The sequence below is a fragment of the Phymastichus coffea genome, unplaced genomic scaffold, assembly GCF_024137745.1.
Source record: "Phymastichus coffea isolate CEN01 unplaced genomic scaffold, Cenicafe_Pcof_1.1 PCOF00055, whole genome shotgun sequence".
NCBI classification, from domain to species: Eukaryota; Metazoa; Arthropoda; class Insecta; order Hymenoptera; family Eulophidae; genus Phymastichus; species Phymastichus coffea.
In genome coordinates, this window is record NW_026706866.1 from 1,767,017 (window position 1) to 1,788,046 (window position 21,030).

Consider the following 21,030-nt stretch of genomic DNA (forward strand, 5'->3'; position numbering starts at 1 on the left):
AACCATATCGATAATTTATTACGCGTTATAGGTTTACATAAAGCTTTATTACGTAAACTGCGACTAGAATCCTTTGTATAAGAATATAAATAAGAATATTAATTAAATTTGAAATTAGTTTTCTTATATTATTATTATCACTCAGTAACTTCCTTCGGTTCTACCCTCGATTAAAATTCAACGAACGCTTCTTTAATTAATCGCATTGCAAGAATCTATACATCTTTCTTTTTCTCGTACAGATAAAAGCTGTTTTACGATACAGTCATTGACACCTCGTCAATGACAATAATTACATTTCGGGTGACATTTAACTCCATTTTCTCCACATTTACATCCTCCTGAAGTATCACCTTTACCCTGTAAACACAGATTGCTTGATTCTTTTGTCCTTGTGAAATAAAATTTAATATAAAGAAAGCATTAAATGTACCCCAGGTCCCCAACGCGGTCCTCTCGTCACCCAGCAAATTTCTGTTTTACACATAGAACAACGAAGCCAATCGCAGCCCCACTTCTTCATTAGAACAACAGCACAAGTCGGGCATGATAAGGCTTCACCGCGGCAAACCATTTCTTCGAGCATCGCCGCTGTTCTTTTGGATTCGTGATCAGTTTCCTTGGAATACTTCAATTCTTCTTGATATTGACGGCAATTTCTACCCATGTGGGCAGCCTGCGAAAGTTTATTTTTAAATTTAAAATATTCAAAAATCATTTATTCAATATTTCGGAAAGCTATCTTTATGCTTCACTCTAAAAAAAGTTATTGATTATATTTTTGAACTCTTCTCTGAGAAAATTTAAAAGTCAACAAATTTCAAAATAGAAACATTTTTGATAAATATTTATAAATTCTCTTTAATGTTATTCGGGGACTTTAATTACATATGTATAAATAATTTTTATTTGTAAAAAACTTATTCTAAAGACCCGAAGGTTTACAAGGTCGACCCACCTGACAGGTAAGACAATTATTAACTTTGCAGACCGGGCACAAAAAATTGTTGACGTCGTCGTCGTAAATGCACCAGCCCGGACAGTCGGGAGTCTTACAGTGAAAGGCGTTGTTGCCGGCGCTATTTTCCGCTTGCGCTATCGATTTGGCTAGATGTTGCTGATACACTTCTGCACTGACGAGCTGTAAACATTTTTCATCACTCTTCGTTCAATATCTAAGTATAGGTTTTCCCAAAAAGCCTTACAGCTTTAATCTCGCGTTCCTGCAGCGTCGACTCGCACGTGTAGTCAGCATCTCTGTATGGACATTTTACCTCTGCATCCTCGCAATAGCGCACAACGTTGATCACGCAATCCCTGATATTATTTGTTGGCACATTTAATAACGAGTTATAGGTTGAATTTTACATTCGATAGTAACAATTGAATACCTGCAAAACGTATGTAGACAATCGCGTAATGTCACACCCTCTCCGGGAACAGTAATCATCAAACACACTGGACACTCGATTGGTTCGGCAGTTATAATAACATCACAGTTTTCAAGTGACATCAGCTCTTCATAGCGCTTGAGTTTCTCATCCCTTGGCAGCGAGTCTTCATTTGGCTGCAACAGAAGTACAGGAAAATTGGAATAAGCGTTGTGCTTTTGAAAAGTAAAGTGGTAACTACAGTATAAGCAACGAAAAGGAAATAAAGCCAAAAAGGCGTTTATCGCATCAAATGGCACCGAGTAACAAGCTAATTAAACTTGTAAAGTCGTGCATGTGACTGAAAAAAGGGTTTCGGTCACATGCACGTGATCGCGTTAACGTTAACATCTTTCCTCTGTCTCTCTCTGCCCCCCCCTCTCTCTCTCTTTCTCTCTCTCTTTCCGGCGACATTGTAATTTATTTCATTGTACCTGACGAGGTAGCGGCTCAGCAGCACTAGCTTCTGCGGTGGCGGCGGCGGCGGCAGCAGCAGCAGCAACAGTCTCGGGCTTAATTTCCGCCTTTATCTCGCGCTCGTCATTCTTTTCGTTTATTACGCGCCCCGCTTGTTTCTCGCGCTCTTTATCCTCCTTAATCGTCTCTTTATCCTGCAAATCTAAAAGTAATTTATGCAGTAGCTGCTCGTTGTCCATTTCGCGCTTCCTCTCTCTCTCTCTCTCTCTCTCTCTCTCTCTCTCTTCGGCACTGCTTTGTGATTTTATTGTCGTACCCGGTGGCGCCACGAGATACAGGAATACCGCAGATCCCTCGGCTGCTTGCAAATCCCGTAGTGTTACGTCATCGTCGTCGGCGAGATTCTTGCCGATGATCCAGCGCTGCACGTTGGCCGGGATCTCAAACTCCAGCTGTATTTTGGCTTTCAGCTGCGCCACCGTCATGTTGGCTGGAAGCTATTTTTGAATTGTCGCATTTAGTTATCAGCCAGGGCGATCTTTTCGGCTGAAAACTTGATATACCTGCAAGGGGATGGGACCCTGGTGAGCTTGCTTGTCTTCGATGTACATGCTGAGCTTGAGCTTTTCCTTGGCGTCGCAAGATCGTTGTCTCACCACCGAGCAGTGTATCTTCAACTGGGCTAACTCTTTAGCCAGCACTGCCGCTTGCTGATGATTTCCCGACGCGATAGCTGCTTCTAGTTTCCTCAGCAATCGGTTTACAGCCAGCGTGTTCATGCAGTGCTCCTTGATCTCCTCAAAACTCTTATCTTTTGTCGCGAAAACAGACAAATACCAATGAAAAATTCTCTTTCCGCTGTATCTTGCTAACGCACACGAACCGATCTTCTTGCTAAGTACATAACGTTAATTAACAATTCAAAATAATTCGCTCTAATTCTATTTGCCGCCTTATTTGCAAAGCAACTGAATTTCACGTAGAATTTACGAGTGCGTAAATGTAAATCAATCTAAATGAATCTCTGGAAGAAAAAAAAGGGAGACGATGGCGAAAAAGAACAAGCGAGTTGAAAACTTTGACAAATGACTTTAGCGGAAAAAGTTTTCACTTGAACGGGAGATAATCCGCTTGGCGAAAAGTGAATTTCATGGAATTAAAAAATCCTCACCATCGTGCCTTTTATCGGGCCTCTCGGCCACTGCCGCGGCGGTGCTGGCTGTGTCCGCGGCCAGCGGCGTCGGCGCGTTATCTGCCAGTCGTAAATCAATCTTCACTCGCGGCTGCTCCCGGGCATTAACGTTGGCGTAGGTATTCCCGCCAGGCTTGACGACGATCCTGCGCACGTTTCCGCTCGTCTGCACGCCCGAGGACACTTTTGCGGAGGAGGCCTTGCCACCGGCGCTGGCTGCATTACCGCTGGTCGACGGTCTGTTAATGCGCGGCTTCGCGCTCTCCTTGCCCGCTTCCGCTTTCGCTCCCGGGCGCTGCTTCGGCAGAGAATGCTTCATTTCCTTGAGCATCTCCTTTAGATCGTTGGTCGTCTTGTCGTCGACGCCACTTATACGTGCGACGCCCGTCTTTGGCTCTTCTTTTTTTGCCACGTCTTCCGAGCAAGTCTTTGTCTTCGTCGACGCTGAAGAGACATTATTGTCGTCTTTTTTCACGTTCGCCGTTCCCTCGGCACTGTCGGACGGGGAGGCGCCGCTGCTGCCGTGATTATTTATAACGCTGACCGCGACGCTGCTGTTCCTAGGTCTCAGCTGGCGGTCGATCTCGTCGAAGATTTTGCTAAACTCTTTGTCGAAGTTCGCCAGCTGTTGATCGCTGGCGGGACTCGGTTTCTTCGTTGACTCGTCTTTCGGCTTGGCCGCATTTTCGAGCAATTTCGGTCTGTCATCGAGCTCGCGTCGCAGTCGCGCTATCCCCGTGGCCACGTCGTCCAGTTCTTTGGCCAGTGTCTCGGCGAAGTCGCTGTTGTCATCCGATGCTCGAGTCACCTTCCCCAACTGGGCTGCAGACGAATTCCTCTTTCCAGGGTTGATAACTTCCGCGAACAGCGTTGCCGATTCCATCTTTGGCGGTGGAGGTCTTTTTGCAGGGAAGAACCGGGATAAATCTCGTTCCGCTTCGTCGACGCGTCGATTGTAGCGTCTAGCGTTGGGCGACGCACTGCCCTGTCTCGAGAAGAAGTTGGAGTGGACGCCGAATCTCGGAATGTTGCCCAAACCATTGAATTTTCCGATGAGGGTTCCGGCGCTTCTTCTCGGCGACTTCTCCAACGACGAGTTGACGATCTCTTGGACGATCTTCTCGTTGGCAGCCATGCGTTTCTCGAATTCCTCTCGCTCGAGTTTAGCGGCTTGTAGAATAGTCGAGGTGCGGTTCCTCGCCTGCTCTTCTTGCACAATGGCAGCGGCCTCTTTGTCCAGCTCGCTAATGTTGGTGAGTATCGAGACGCCGGACTTACGTTTGCTGTCTTTCTTCTTGTCGTCGCCGTGGTGCCTGAAGAAGCCCAGCCTGGAGAGCGAGCCCTCGAAAGGGAAGGACGTCGGATGCGAGAGCGTAGGCGAACTGGAGTTCGAGGACAGGTTGTCGTCTCTCGTCTCCGCGACGACGACCTGGGCTGCGGAGAAGTTGCGGAGTAGGTCGTCGTTGGTCGTCCTTCTGGCGGTCGACCGCTCCCTAGAGCCGTGGTCGCCGAACACGTTGCGCTTGTACCAGGGTCGCGGCGTCATGCCTCCCAACTTGGGGGTCAGCACGGCACTGTTGCTGTCGGAGTCGCAGAGAGAGGCGCTGGCCGAGCGATCGGGCGAGCAGTTGGCGTCGGCCTTGGCGTGCAGCACGCCCCTGCGCAACACGAGCGTGTCGTTGCTGAGATCCTTGCCGGGGGCGGTCAGCGCCGAGTCCATGCCCGAGGCGGACGCCTCCGAGGAGAGAGTGTCGGTGTGTCCGGGCGGCTTGGGCGCCGGCCTCCGCTTGCGTCTGGCTTGGTTCGCGCCGCCGGCCGCATTGGCCCCGAGCGCACGCTCGACTGGCGGCTCGGGCGCCCGGCGCTTGCCTTTCACGTGGACTCTCCGCGAGCCCGAGGTCGACGAGTCGAGTGACGTCAAGGTGTCGTTGTTGCCACTGCCGGCGGCGTCCGTCGGCGCCCCGCCGCGCGCATTCCTCGGCCCGTCGAGGATGCCCCGGGGCCTGGGCAGGTTGTCGTAGGAAACGAAGGCGTGGGCCGGGTGGAGCGCGTACCTAGTCCGCAGGTCCCGCGCCTGCGTGAATCCGCTGGGCAGGGTGCAGGTGGTGGCGGCGGCGGCCTCGACTCGGCCGCTGGCCGCGAGCTTCACCGCACCGGGCGCGAACGGCCCGACCGCGGCGCTCTGCAGTCGGAGAGCGGCATCGACGGCTTGCTTGCGCGCACCGCTGTGGAAGGCGAAGCTGCGAACGGTGGCGGTGCTGTAGAGGCTGTCGAGGCTGCAGGCGCTGTCGCTGCTGGAGCTAGACGCCCGCGGCCGGCGCTTAGCGGACTTGCCGGGTTCGCGACGACGCGGGCGGAACCACCTGAGCAGCGAGAAGCGCCGGTGGCGCGACCCATTTGGCGACTGGGAGTGCGACTGAGGTAAGCCAGTCGCTGCGTTCGTGTGCTCCACCATTCCGCTCACTCGCACACATAGCCGGCCGGAGCAGGCGATGCACTTGTCTGCCGCGGCCGGAAGCTTTATTTAGAAACCCCTACAGGCGAACGGGCCGCGCGTTGCTTGCTTCCACTTCCAGAATCGTGAGCATAGCCGCGCTCGGTCGTCCAAATGCTTGCTCGGCCAACTTTTCCCTTTTGTTCCCGAGCCACACCTGATTTAGAGCACCGACACTGTTGGCACTGTTCGGTCGGGTTCACACACTACGGGGCCGACGATGGACGGCGGGCTTGTCGGGTGATCCTCTTTGCCGCGACCGCCGGCTCACATGTTGTCACGGGCGCCAGTGCAAATAAACTAACTCGGATTTCCACGAGGAGCAGCCAACGGCGCAGCTTTCCCTAAAGCTCGCTTCTCTCGTTCGCTCTCGTTCTCTGGCCTGCCGTGGATCGCGCGGGTGCGCGACAGAGACACCACGCGAGTCGGCGCTATTAATAGGCTCGCGACGCTCTCGCTCTCTCTCTTTCTCGGTCGCAGTTATTTTCAAATCCACACGCGCGCGCTCGAGATGACGAGTGGAAGAAGGAGACCACGACAGTCGGCGGGGCAAGCGGATGGCGAGATTTTCCGAGATGCCGCGCGGAATAGTAGGCCGAAAACCTACCGCAGCTCCGTTGGCTGCGCAATTGAGAGTGAATCGGTGCGCGCTCGAGCCACGGCCAAACGAGGCGCGATCGACCGCAGTGGTGATCGTTCTTTTTCCTTAGCTAGTCGGCCCGCTTAAAATAAAGCGGGTTATTTTCAATTGGACGATTCGCGTTTGGCGTTTTCCTTTCGTTGCCTCCCCGCGCCGCCTCTGCCGCGCCGCCGTTCAAAGTCACGGTCTCGCGGCGACGTTTGTTTAGTACCAAATGCCAAATAATCGGCTGTCGACGTATCCTTCAATCGAATCAGCTTCTCGATATTTTTTAAGCCGCTTTCTCGCGAGCAGCACAAGAGTCGGAAGAGGAAACTCGTTAAAATGAAATGGTCTAAAAGAGCTCGCTATCGCTACGCGACACGACAGCTCAATCCCGCGGCAGCGCGAAAAGAAAAAGCGACGACCGAGAGAGGGAGAGAAGAGCAGCACCAGAGAGTCGTCTTTGAGTCACTTTGCCTAAAAATACGTAGCTGCGAAAGAGAGCAAAGCCTTTGGAATGTTTAGCGCGTGGGCGGGCAAATAAACACCTTACGCCTACTTGGCGCGTTTATCGCCGGCTCCGCGGGCTTTTAATAGGAAAAATTTTCCCGGAGTCGAGCTACGCGAGATAACGCCGGCCGTCGCCTGGCCAGAGGGAGCAGCAGCAGCTCGCCCAAGCCAACCGAGCCATTGCGACCGCCTGCTTGACGGCCCGTAAAACGAAGAAGACGAGGAGATTTTAATTAAAGAGCCCGATAAGCCGGATTCCCGAGCGTAAAGAACGAATAGATTATCCGAAAGAGTTTTTTAAGCGCGCACTCACCCGAGCGCGCTCGGATAAACAAACGTTTCGCGCGCACTTTCGGAAATCGCTCTCCGCGCAGGCGCGCGCGCGCAAGCTCGGCTCATGATTTAATTATAGTCACGATTTGTTCGAGTGTGCGTGCAAACAAACGCAATTATGTGAAATGTTATTATAATTGCAGTGTGCCGCGAAAATTAGGTTGCTCTAGGCATTTGCCGACTGAGTACACTTAAATGCCAAACAATTGGAACGTTATTAACCGGGTAGAGCCGCTTTGTGGAGCAGAGACGTCGGTGCTGCACAAATAAGCTCCATAAAGTCGTATATCCTCGTCAAGACTCGACTACTCTTGTATTTCAAAATCAGCCTGGCGTGCGTTTTTAATTGCTCGTTTTCGAGCCTCGGCAAACTTAACTGCCACTCAAACTCCAGCCAGCGGCTTCCGCACTTTTTGTTTCGACGAGTGCGTGTAAAGCTTCATTCCCGCGCAACTTGCCGATGGCGTTAATTCGAGGATTAAACTTGGCGCGGCCGCGGAAAGATGAGCGTGTCACCTCGCACTCTCGCGGTACGGCGAAGATTGAGTCGCGTTATGTCGATTTATGGCTCGTAAAAAGAGATTTGCTACGGGCGCGAGCGATCTTAACTTTAACGCGGTTTATTTTCAAAAATTATTCCCTGCTCAGCTCGTATTTCCCATTGTTCAGTTCGCTCGCCGAATACGCGTCTATTATTATTGAAACAGATTACATTTTTCTTGTCTTTTTATTGCTTTGCTTGATTGTCAAGCATGATCCATTGTCTGCTATTATACACATTTTTCAAAGGTTCGCTTTCCGATGAAGAGCGTGGGCAGGCCGGCAGGCGTCCAGTCAGGCACGAAATTGAAGTGGAGAGGATCGGAAAGAAGATTGGAATGAACGGAGCACTGAACGAAGAAATGAAAATATGCATCCTCTCTCATTCGCTATTTGTCTGTAGATATTACTTCGACGATGTACTTTGCCTGCTTGACCACTGCGCTTTTGCGAAGATCGAGTCCGCTCCGTCGCTCGCTTTTCTCCATTGTTCCGACTGAAAACATTGCTACCGTTTATGAGCAGTCGGCCCTCCTTTTCTGAACCGCCATTCGAGCTCACGTTCACTCGAGATGCCTTCTTTGGAAAATTAGAACCTCGTTCAAGCGCTTCTTACTTACTTGCTTTTTAGTCAAAAGTAAGCCATCTTTTAGTCTTAATAGTATCCATCAGCGGGGATTTAGACGGTCACCTATAGGTTTCGGAGGGAAATTCATCACCGACTCAAGCGCCTTAAGACTTAGCAGTTCATCATGCGGCTCCTTATCTTTCGTAACGGGAATAAAGCTCGGCCAGAAAAAAGCACTCGCCCGAGGCGAGGCGACTATCGAGAAGGGGGGGGGCGTCAACTCTATCCAAAAGGTAGTCCCATCGCGCGTCTTGAATACAAATCACGGCGTTTCCTTTCGCGTCCCCCTGCCATCCCTGCACCAGCTGCATCATTACCATTAACGAAGACGCAGAGAGACGCACATACATTCTCACGCGGTATGAATATCTCAGCCAATGGCCTCCGAACTTTCTTTGGACCGTAACTTGTAATTTAAGTCGCAGGCGCGCGACCCACGGATTTGGCATGTCGACATATCTCCTCTTGCATGATTCATATCAGCCCTATTCTCGCAAGATTGCGATGTGTTATCGAGGCTACAAATTCGCGTGGCGAATCTATTACGCAAAAGAATGGAATCGTGAATCGATCTCAGCAGTTATAAATATTCATCGGTGTACTTAATAGCGTAAGACTTGATTTTATCAAAGAAAGCATTCGCATATTGCAACCTATACTTGAAAATAGATTAGCTGGTACGTGCACTATTAAAGTTTGAATAAATCGTAGACAGAGTTATTCTAAAATGGTCGTCGCTAAACAATGATTCGCAAGCGAGATAAATTTGCATAGTCATTGAATATCGAGTCGAACCGTTAACCAGAATACTCGATAGCGTATTTTTCTGCTGATTCCCTCGGCGGAATCAGCCGATGCAAGCCAAACTTTAGTCAAGCTGCCAGCGGTCGAATAAGGAGGTCTCCCCTTTCACCCTCCGCCGCGTCGGTGGATGTAGGTACGCAAATGAAAGGCAATTTTGCGCCTATCCGCACCTTTGGCTCCCACGAGAGGGCACGTCTGCGGATGCGGCCCAGAAACGAACCGAGAGCATGTTTAATTCATTATAGCGAGGCTGCGAGCGCGTTTAGTCGGACCTTCTTCTTCTCTTTATCAGCGGTGGTGGCGGCGTGTGCCCGGCCTTCTGGGCGGATCTTCTTATTTCGAGCTCCTCTCTTTCTTTCCTGCTTCTTCTTTTTTTCTTTATACTCCATTGCTGCTGCTGCTGCTGTGCCGCTCCAGGGCAAATAGTGCTCGCGCTCGCGGCCACGGCCCCTTTCCTCCCCCCGTTTTTTGCAAGTTAACCGCGTTACTTTTCTTCCTCGGCTCTTTTCAGCTCGCGCAAAGCTCGTTCTTTGTGCCTTGAGACCCGCCACTGTTATTATAGTCTTTCGCATTTACATTTGTAGCCTTTAGTACCGCTTATTATTTCTCCTTTTTTTTCGCTTTTTTTTCCTTCGCCGACACGCAAGAATTTCAGATAAACGTCGTAATTTACGACGATACATTCGCATTCATCGCCGCAAAGGCTTAAAACGAACTAATGACCTTGACCGTTTTGTGTAAATATTGAAACAACATGTCTTGATGAAATAAATCAGCGCGTGGACAAAGTCTTGCGAATTCTTTGATGTACGCTCGATGCACAAGCATTTTCACCGATGTCACAATTTTATTATCCAGCCATTTTGTAACAACGAAAAGGCAGGAACAATGGAAAGGCAACTTTATGAAAGATAAAATATAACGTTCAGAAGGCTCACAGTGCTTTTGTATAATTGTCCATTGAAAGTAACTTTAACGTCAAACGCATTCCGGCATTCATTTTTCACCTATATTCCAGTGCGGTTAGTATATTCGGTGACTCGTAGATTTATGCTATCGTTGCCGTGTCTCGCATCCAAATGTCGAATGCCTTTTTCTCTATAGAAAGCCGGAAACAATGGACTGGGCCTAGCACAAACGTTGCCTTTCAGCAACAACAGTTTCATCCGATATAATTACAGCTCTTTCTTTTATCGATCCTTTCGAGACGATACAGTGCACGTATATTTTAGCAGCCAGTTTTTTTTGTACAAATCGCATGATTTTTTTATCGAAATTTTGTGGAGGAAAAAGGACGTGAAGACAGGTTATTAAATTAAATTAACCGAAGTTAGTTTATTACTCATTTTGCGAGCACAAGGGTGAGTATACGATACCTCGGGTAAATTAAATAACGATGCCCCAGGAGAAAAGGCAAGAGACGGAAAATAAGAGGGAGAAATCAAAAACAACAACGGCGATAGCAACGCGGCCAGTAGCAGGACGAGGAAGGAAGAGAAAAATCAGATGATGAAAAAAGCGCCACCACGCGAGGGACACTGGGTTATTTATTGCTCGACGAGAACAGTCAAAGGCTTTTACGTTCCATACGTGAGCTCTTGAAATTTCGAGACTGCTATCCCGTTAAAAACAATGTAAAAAGGCCTTTATTTAGTGCCACTGTGCGCTCAGTAATAAAAACTAGCCAACGAGAAAGGGAGGGGCGAGGCAGTTTGTTCGCTAACTTTTTTTTTTCTCTATCCAGCTGACACCTCCCCCCAAGCCGCTCTTGGCCAACCGCAAATCCCCAATTCCCACGAGTGCTAAACAATCGAGTCGCTTGCGTCTAAAAGTACACACGGATCAGTGTCAAGAAGTTTTAACAAACGGGATACATTAGCTTCCCTCGGACAATGCAGAGAGAATTCAGTGGCTTCGTTTCATCCAAGGATCGAAGAACCTCCGCATGGACCATATTTAAAAAGAGCCGTGGCAAGTTTTCAGAGATTACAGTTGTCTCAGTAGTAAAGATCACGCTTCGGGTTGCCAACCGGATTCCATTGGAGGAACTTTCTGTTTGTTTAATGCAATACCATCATTGCACTGCTCTGCCGGCTCTTCTAATTTTTACTTTACAACGTAAAGCAATCATATTAAATGAATTTCCTCTCGCTGCAGCGATTTTTTTACTTGATTACCGTCAAAGCCAATTACTTGTTTTTTTATGTTTCGTGAAAGCTCTGGATGTTTTTTATTAAACACAAGATAAATGTTTACACGGGATTTTTTTTCAAACTAAAAATGTTCAGCAGTGGTAAACATCTTATGAAATAATAAAAAGAAACACACACGACTTTGAAGCGCAAAAAAATGTTTTAAAGAACCGCAAGTTACGAGGTAGCAGTTTGCAAAGCACTTCTGTTGATACAGAGACTCGTCGCGCCGCTGCTAATTACTGCGCACCTCGTAAAAATACTGCGAAAAGGTAGGCATGTATATTCAGCGGAGTGTCGGGAGGGGGGAGGGTTCTGTCGCGTCGTCGTTATCATTTTCTCGCGGCAACGTTAACGAGGGATCAAAGGACGAGCTCGCACAAAAAAGCGAAGATTACCAGTAGCTAAATTTGAGCCCTCGGGCTTTCAGATACTTTCATGGAGCGATTTGAACTGATTCGACGCGCAGCTTTTCTATATTGGGGCGCGCTCCGAGCTTGACAAAAGCTATTCACGAGGAAAAGTGTCGGTTGTCGCGCGATAATGCGCTTGGAATAGTCACGGTCGCAGCATAACTGGATTCACGAGAAATATGCGCTTGAACATTGGTTTTGAAAGGAAAAAAAATATTTTTCATAACAATTCTAGCGCTGGAATGTTTCTAAGGACTCGGCCGATTTCTCGTTCTTTTGACTTTCTTCGTAAGAGTTATGTGCACGAAGGCAAAGCCAGGGGATCGATCGCACGTACCAGAAAGGCAGCAAGGCACCCGTCGATTACCTATGACACGATAAATTATTGAGGTAATTGGCCGCACATACGAGAAATCTGCAGCAAATAACCAGTAGCAGAAACAAAACGCGGCTAAGCTTGGTAAGCGAGCGAGAGAGCAAGCATGAGAAGGGGCATCGAAATGTCTATGAAAGCGAGCCTACCTATACGATAAAACAAACTCTTCGAGAAACCATTTGTCACGTGCGATATTAGTTGTAATTTGGATAATGAAACGCATCCGTAAAAAGTGTAGAGCGAGAGTGTACAGGCGCGAGTAAGCGAATATAGGCGGCAATCTAGTATTCTAATCATCGCGTACCGCGCGGCTGCTGTTTGCATTCGGCCGAAATTTTCACTGGTGCTAGCTGCACATACACCGCAATAACGATCGCAAGTGCGCTGGTAACGAATCGAGGCACGCAGGCGTTTGTATAGAGAAATAATATCGATGACGTGTCGGGATTTTCAAGTTCCGACGAGCGCGAGCTGTTGGATGGCGCGCAGTCGAAAGGACAAATCGAGCTGCCGTTGTTGCTGCTGCTGCAGAAAACGCTAAATTGAGAGACATAAATATGAAAAAAAGCAAATATTTAACGAGATTTTGCCCGTGTTTTTTGCGTATTTTCACTTTTTCCATAGTCGATACTTTGTATTTATTTTTTATAGGTACGTAGATTTCATAGAATTTTTATCCAAACTTATTTGCTCCAAAAATGCCTTTCGATTGTTATTATAAAAACGAACGAAGGATACTCTATACAAGACACGAAGAAAGTATAGTACAATTATTCTGTCAAAACTGGCTAGAATTAATTTTACTTATCAAAGTTAAAATTACTTAAAATAAACATTTGTTATTTCTAAGCAGAGCAGTTTAATTCGCTTGAGCTTGATTAATTACAGTTTTACACCTTGTTAGTAATGTAATTATGTAGTAATTATGTTTCTTGAGCGATCCGGTTGATGTATATCCGATATTGGTCATTCAAATGATGAATAACCCAATAGTCTAGTGTACAAGCAACTTAAATATGACTTAAATATTACTAAGTTACTGAAGCGTTCACTTAACGCTACTACTTTGTTAATAGAGCTTCGCTCGGAAACCATTAAGCTAAAAAAGTTGAAAAGCCTCCAATAAATAAACCGTAATTTTATGACCACAGAGCATTAAAAGCTTGAAATAATAAATAATATTCTGAATAACTGAGAATACATAGAAGCCAGTTGCGACTGAACGGAGCGCATTATTTTTCCTTGTATACTGCCCTTGATAAGATAAGTGAGGCAATACTTTATGCAACTAATTTATTTTAATCGGCACCGATAAGAATTCGAGAATACTATTTTTTCCCGCAGCAGTTTCATAAATCTGGGACTATAGTACCGCGAGCATGTTATCAAGCAGGTGTAAGGTGTCGCTGCGCACACGCAGCCTAATCTTGGAGCCGACTGTTGGCGCGCGGCATCACAAGTACATAAGTCTGCCGAGGGGGCAACAGCAGCTGCTAGGCGATAGAGAAATGCATCTCTGGCGGAGCGGAGGATATAAGGGCGTGGGCGAGAGGAGTTACGGTAACTACAAATGACCCCATAAAAGGAGCGTAAAGCTCGCGCGTCGGCGGGGAGGAACAGGACGCGCTTAATGCCGCGTCCACACTCACAATACCGGCTCGGTCGCATCTGGACTGAAATTTTCATCTTTCCGGTCAACCTAGCGGAAAATCATAACGACGCGCGAGCTTTTTCCGTTCGCGGGCGGAACAAGGCCGGCGCCGCAGTTAGAAAAACAAACGGCAGAGTCTGCACTTCCATGCAAATTCTTGATTAAAGCAGCGTCGGCGCGAGCCATCTTCAACGCGCCTGGCCTTTTTGCACGGCGGTGTTTATTGTCTTGTTGCCTTCGGTGGAGCAAGAGAGCGCTGTTTTATCATTTCGGAAGTTGGGCTGTTTTGCCATCGAGCTCCTTTATTTTCACGCTCGAGACGCACTCGCCGCTGTTGTTTCTTCGCGCTCGCCGCCTCGCTTAATTTTATCGAGCGATCATTCGGCACCGTTCGTGCCTTTCACTTTGGCTTATACAGACTGACTCGGCGCCAATTTTTATTCGCGACTCGCTCGTAAAGCTTCTTTCGGCAGTCGAAAAATAAGCGAGGCTAAAGGCCCGTAGTTAACTGCAAATGCTCGAGAGCGCTGTCGCCAACCGCGCTGTAATGCGCAGTGGACGTGCGTCACAGCCGGTACTCGCGTATACGCAGCAGCTCTCCAAATGAATGGCATTAAATTTAACGTTACTAATTTATCGAACGCTCGCGCATGCACGCGCGCGCGCGCACGCCCACCGCATAAATGCATGCCTCTACGTATCCCTAAAGCGCGAAAGCGTTGGGGCAATAAGTATTTGCGTGCACACGCGCGCGAACCTCCGCAAATCAAGAGAAACCAAAAGTAGCTGTTTGATGCAAAAATTAAAGCATCGATGAAACCTATCTACAGGTCTGCAGATTAATATAAATAGATACTCTACATTAAAAAACTCAAGATATTGCATCATTTTTTTTTATGACAACTTAAAGTTGGTAAAAGCATATTATATTAATTCTATGAGTTGCGGTATACGTTTTAGCTGAATAAGCGTAAGATAAAAATTGTAGCTGGGAATTTAAGAAGCTACAACTAGAGCCATTGCGCCAAGAACTTTTGAAGTACCATGCATAACACTCGAAAATAGCCATTTTCAACACATCTAATATTCATTGTGAAATAAACCTTTTTAAATTTGTTTCCCTATTTAAAGCAAGCTTTTATGATTCTAAAAAAGGTTAATCAGTTAACTAGTTACTGAGATATTCTTATTAATTTACTAACATACTAACAAAATAATCTAAGACTTGCCTATATATTGTATACTTGTCAGATTTAAACATTTGGATTGCTGGATTCGCAAAGAAAATTTAAAAAAAAAACGTCTATTTCCGATCTCTTTGGGCAACCGTCCAAGCGCTTGCGTCCCCAGCAACGTCGACGCTGTTCCGAAGCCAGAGGAGTGGGAGACTTGGGTGAAAGAACCCCGCAGAGGGGAGAATCGGGACACTGCGATTAACTCTGACGCCACGTAAAGGCCCTGTACGCACACGGCCTCCGTAAGAGCAGCACTCTCAGGGATCGACGCAATAAACTCTCTCTCTCTCGACTCGTGTCTATAGCTTTTGATTTCCAGTTCGTCCACCTCTCCTCGTCTTTCGTAATGGTCAATAAGTGAAACACTCGATATGACTGGTAACAAAATAAAAATATCTACATTCTTTTTGATTTTTTGAGTGCGCTGCAATCGCTCCAAAGTACCAAAAAGAAAAGTAAAGGAAAGTAGTCTCGGCTTAACAATCAAGAAAAAGAAGTATAAAAAATGCAACTTCTGAAACCTGATACAAAAATTAATTTATTTCGGATACCTTATTTTATGAGTATAAGCATAGTTGACCATAATGCAAAAGCTACTACTTTAAGTACTCGTATGATCCTAGATATCGATACTGTTCCATACTCGGACAGTGAATAATTCGCTAAAGAAGTGCAGATAGAAAACTTGCAAAAATTATTCTACAAAACAGCAATAAAATAATATTTTCAATTGTATCATGGCAATAACAGTGGTTTGTAGGCAAAAAGCTGAGTAGAGAAGCTATAGCCATTATTTTCATTGCCTTGGCTATATGAAGAACTTTACATATACAAATGTAACTTATGATCCTTCTTGAATAATCAGAAATACAATTACCACTAAACGTCGAATGATTCGTAGTGAACCCTTCACGTCACAAACATGTACTCGCATTGTATCGTTCATAAAGATGGTCTTAAAATCTAAATGAATACTAAAAATAAAGTAAACAAAATAATTCACTGTAAAACTCCATCAAACGCTATACTCTGATTAAATTATGTATTCTTTACTGCAGCAGAAATGAGTTATGATGTTTAATATACTTAATAAGTAAAAATAGAATCTGATCAATAGAAACAGAGTTAGCTTTGTTACAACAGAGTTAGGTTTTAATTATAATGATGAAAACATAAACCCAGTGGCATTTGACTAAAAAACCTTTGACCAAAAAACACGCGGCATTTTCGATATCTGTTAGTCAATTAATAAGAATATCGCAGGAATTAATTAACAGATTTCAATATAGAAATTATCACTTTTTTTGGAATCATAGGAGCTTTTTTTAAATAGGAATATAAATTTTCAAAAGGTTCATTTAATACTAAATATTCGATATGTTAAAAATGACCATTTTCGAGAGTGATCGGTACTTTTTACATTATCTAATGAAAAAAAAAATCGCGAAAAGGTTCAGGTTGTAGATTTTTAAGTTCTCTACAGTTTGTATTTTACACTCGTTTATCCGAAATACATAGGGTGGTTCATAGAATTGAAATAACGTGTTTTTGCTAACTTGGAGCCCTCATAAAGAGAAACTGGTGCAATATCTCAAGCTACATTTCATGTTGTGTATGTATTTATGTTGACCTAAGGATCCATGGATAGGTTTCATCCATCTCTTTGCACTAAAATTTCTCATTTTATTGATCTATCGACGCCAAGAGCCTTTTTTTACTCCGCACGCGCATTTTTGCGACCGACCACAAAGTGAGAATACATGACGCTTTCCAGCATTCGCCCGCACCCTGTCAAAAGGATATTCGAAAATTGAAAATTTCTTGCGGAAATATGGCATTCTAAGTTTATTATATACATTGTCGAAAGTTGTGGCTTCGAAAACGTGTCATGTATTACGAAGTAAATTTTTTTCTATCTCGGCGAAACTTTAAGAACATATGAACTCGGACTTCTTTCCAGCTTCAACGCTACGATTATCATTGTTCCGCATATAAAGTATCACGGCAAAGAAAACTTGGAATGTGTTCGTCATTCGTCAAGATAATTTAGTGAAAGACAATAAGCGAGTCAACAATGTGCAGAATGAAATTTGTACGTTTCAGCAAAATTACGTCGGCTGAAAACAGCTGCTCGACGCGGCATTGTATTTATGGTTGTTATACAGCAGTACGTTCGTCAAGTTCGCATCTTGACTGTGATTTCGTGCTCGCTGTAACAAACTGACAGCCCCATTCAGAAAGACACGCAGATGCTGCTCCGGTGAATTTCACGCACACGCCCATTTTGACAGTTGATTTATCAACCGTTTGATTAATTGCAAGTTAGAATACGGCATCTGTTTTACCGCGAATGTTCACGGGATTCTTGTTTGCGTTCGAAACATGACGAACCTTTGAATAAATCGCAACTAGACTGGTTAAGGAATTTACAGAGACAGAGATCAGGATTGGGAGAGATCGATTGAGCAACAGACGCAACGCTCTGTGCTTGCGCGAGCGGCGACGAACTCTCGGTAGCGTGCATAAATCACGCGCAAGTTTACTGCTACGTACATAGGTTTCGCTTGCTACTCGTCGTTACTCCATTGTGCCCTGCAAGTAGAGAGCAATAGAAGGACTCGTCGGCCACCGTCAAGCTACTGTTAAATCTTCAAATAAATCTTTGTGAGCCTCCGCTCGAATTAGCCGACGTTTGTGTCTCTGCGCCCGACCGCGTGCACACAGTGCAACGCTGTACACTGAATAAGGGATGAGGAGACAAATCTCATTTCGTCGTTCGTTATTGTTTCATGCCGCAGCTGCGTTCACCTAGCGCTCACGACTCTCTACTACCTACCTCTCTATCAAGCTATCTTGAATGTTTACCCAGAGCTTTTTTCAGCATGCCCCATGCTACTAAAAGCGTTTTTGTGCGCCACGCAATTTGTATGAAGGGCTTTCCCGTATCGGCTGGATATGAACATAATTCTAGAATTTTCTCGAGCTCTCGCAGTCTATTGTAAAGCTTTCTATTTATCGACAACTTGTTATTGTAGACAATAGCAAACGTATCCCCTAGAAATGTTTCATTAGCGGATGCAGTGAAAACAAAAAACTAGGAGCTAGCCGTCGAAATCTCGCAATAACCTTGAGATTTCCTCGGGCAATTTGAAACTTTTCGACTCGTACTTTGAAAAGCAAGGAAGAGTTGTTATTGGTTTAGCGTACTTTGTCCCCTCCTTCACAGTCCTGTCCTCCACCCGAAAAGACATAAAGTTGACGCGTTTGGTAATCAAAGAGCAACTCCCACGGGCAAACTTCCAAACCGTAATCATTTTTGTACGACGATGATTCACACCGACTGATTAGTTAACATGAGAATCGAATGCTCAAAAATAGGTTTACGCAGGCGACATACGTCCGACTATAATCGACTTGTACTACTTCGCTGTAACAATGCGAACTTCTAAAAGTGCAGTAGAGCCATCTATCAAAAAAAAGCAAACTTTGAAAAAATTCAATCATCTTAAGAGCAGAAGTTCATCATCGTGAAGAATGAGAGATGAGCAAGAAAGGGGGAAAAAAGAAACAACGGTTAAGTTGGCCCGACAGAAAAGTTTGCTACGCAGCATATCGCACTATAGCCTGAATTTTGCCGCGAGCCACATGCTCGCTCTCTTATTGCACGAGACAAGCTAGCTACGCGTGGCGCGCCAATCATTCTACACTACATATATGCTCTTGCTAGCTAACTCGACTTCACTCGTGGTATTTGACACGAACTTTGATGAGAACTAGCATGCTACTTGGAAAAACGTTTAACTCTCGGGATTCGCTCGAAACTTTAACCATTTTAATGCGTTATTTATTATTTCCTTCCTTGATAATCATTCGGTTTTCCTTTAAATTTAAACATCATTCGAAAATACATGGCCACATGAGAGTTCATACGTTCGAATATAGTAAACTGTTTAAAATAGTCAGTTGTGAACTCTTCATCGTTTTCGATAGAATAAATTTAGTAAATTATTGATCACAAAGCTTCACAGAAGTTATTGATCATACAGAATTGAGTCAATAAAATACAATAAAATAATGATACTAATGGTATCATTATTAATTTTTTTATCTATCTTTTTTATGACATTAATATTTGTAAAGAAATAAACTTTATAGCACATATAAATTTTGACAGCTGTTGATATTGAAAATAAAAATTGAATAGAAATGTTCGAACGAGTATCTGAAAGAATTAATATTGTTTTTTACTACGCGAGATCTTATCCGCATCAACAGCTTTAAATTTACGTTCTTTCTTTTCAGTGAAAACGAAGAGGAAAAAAAAATCGCCCAACCAATAACGCAATGCGACCTCGAAGCCAAGTTCACCGGAGAAGAATCCGGCATGCTGTAATAAAACGCCCTCCGAGCGCACAAAAAAGGGGCGCGCGAAACCCATAAAAATTGCACAACAACCGCACGAAATGCTGTTTTTTTTCTGCTGGTTGGTGTGAGGGGCGCGAGAGCGACGAAAGGCTAAAACGGATGCACGCAGTTCCTCTGCCGCCGGCAGAAATAGTCGTAAAAGTCCCTCTGTGCATATTATATATTGCGGAGCACAGCCACGGCTGCGCTGATGTAACAAAATATAGCTTTGCATGGCACTGTCCTATGAAGTACAGATGGTTTTTTTTTTTCCCAGAGGTATGATTTTTTTAGATTCCACAGCTCCTGTTGAATATTGAAGAGGCTCAATTCGAAAACAATACAGCTCAATTTTTTGAAAAATATCGAGAATTGTTGCAGTTAAATTTCAGTTTTCAGCGAAGCTTATTTATTTACATTTTTTTCAGAAAAGACTGCATCATTTATATCGGTAAATCAATGAATAAAAAGTCAGCTGGAATATCGTCGGTTTCGTGCACGTGCTAGCCTCGCATTATGCTAAACAGTGGCGCGTAGGCTGTGTAATGCACAGCAAACTTATGTCCTATCAAAATTGGGAAATATATGACATAACCTTTCTCTCTCTCTCTCTCTCTCTCTCTTTCCCTCTCGGCCTGTCTCCCTGTCTCTGTTACGGTGTGCTACGTACGCGTTTTCGTCTTTCTCCATGGTGTCGACTTTTACAGAGGAGAAACGCAAGATATCGCTATCCTGCTTTTGGTTACATAGCTGATCCCGCACACGTCTCGAACGTGCGTCAAAAAAATTTTTTTTTCCTGCGTGCACAGCATCACTTGATCTAGTTTTATTTTTTCAGACGCGCCAACCACCGGTATGTGATTCCAAAAAAGTAAAAAATAAAAATGTATGATAGCCGTATCGTGTTATCGTATTTTTTAAATAAAAACTAAAATGAAAACATTTATACGATTTCTGTTTCAGTTCACAGACGAACGTCATTTCACGGCTATGATATTTATAGATGACAAACTGTGCTCGTAAGTAGGATTGCGTTGGCTTTTATAGTGGCGTAATAAAATGAAATGTTGGGTGTAGAAAAGATTCGGAGTCACGTTTGTTCGGATCTGGGCAAAAGCTTGACGCGCGTGACCTCAACACATCCGCACCGGCAGAGGGATAAGAAGAGCGTGATTGCGCTGCGGTGCAACGGGCAGGGGAGCTGAAGTAAAAGTAGCAGCAGCCACCGCCTTTAGCAGTAAAAGCATTCCACGGCCAGGCGCAAGTTAAACTTGGGATATTACGCGCACTCTCGTCTATCTTTGTTAAGGGATGTCCAGCAATAGCAACGCATTCCGCCGTCGAGTCCGAGGTCCGAAAATTCTTTTGAGCCGCGCTTTGTGCTGCACGCGCTGTTTCCACGAACTTTAGATGAGAAATAGCGAAGCTAAGGTCAGCTTTTCTGCTGACCGGTCGCTAGCCGGCGATACGACCAAATACCGATGAGTCAAAGATCTGGATAAATTCTTGCCGCCCAGCGGCGGCTATCTTACCTATATACTTTGCTGCTTGCTGCCTTGGGGCTCCTACCAGTATGATCTCTTTGGCCGCGATATTGCCATGTGGCTTCTAATCATTTCGGGCATGCTGCAGGCGCCGCGAGCACCTTCTGTGCCTCCGGATTTATTGAACTCTCGGACGACGTGCTTTCACAACTGAACTTATGCAAAATTACAATTTTGCTATTGAATTGAATTTTCATACTTGAACTCGAGAATCGATGAACTGAAAGTACATATTTCATCAGATT

The 21,030-nt window shown here is 45.3% G+C and overlaps 1 protein-coding gene across 2 annotated transcripts; it reads right to left on the bottom strand.

The window, feature by feature from the left end:
- Positions 1-8: 8 nt before the first annotated feature.
- On the bottom strand, positions 9-6,127 carry LOC131665917 (uncharacterized). 2 transcript variants are annotated; one of them, XM_058938168.1, is made up of 9 exons: positions 3,019-6,123; positions 2,411-2,658; positions 2,164-2,344; positions 1,865-2,049; positions 1,392-1,567; positions 1,206-1,317; positions 959-1,141; positions 434-676; positions 9-360 (listed from the first exon to the last, which is right to left on the bottom strand). In XM_058938168.1, exons 1-9 carry the CDS (start codon positions 5,492-5,494, stop codon positions 280-282), a joined length of 3,885 nt encoding a protein of 1,294 aa, XP_058794151.1. In that variant the 5' UTR covers positions 5,495-6,123; the 3' UTR covers positions 9-279. The 2 variants fall into 2 exon arrangements, 1 of the variants encoding a protein (XP_058794151.1); XR_009302053.1 differs by lacking the exon at positions 9-360 and having other exon boundaries at positions 539-676; positions 959-1,133; positions 3,019-6,127.
- Positions 6,128-21,030: the final 14,903 nt, after the last annotated feature.

Coding starts and splice junctions, on each gene's coding strand:
- LOC131665917 (XM_058938168.1), bottom strand. CDS start 5,494: ATGGTGGAGCACACGAACGCAGCGACTGGCTTACCTCAGTCGCACTCC. Junction 2,345..2,410: donor AGGGTCCCATCCCCTTGCAG/GTATATCAAGTT, acceptor ATTCAAAAATAG/CTTCCAGCCAACATGACGGT. Junction 1,318..1,391: donor TGTCTACATACGTTTTGCAG/GTATTCAATTGT, acceptor AAATAATATCAG/GGATTGCGTGATCAACGTTG.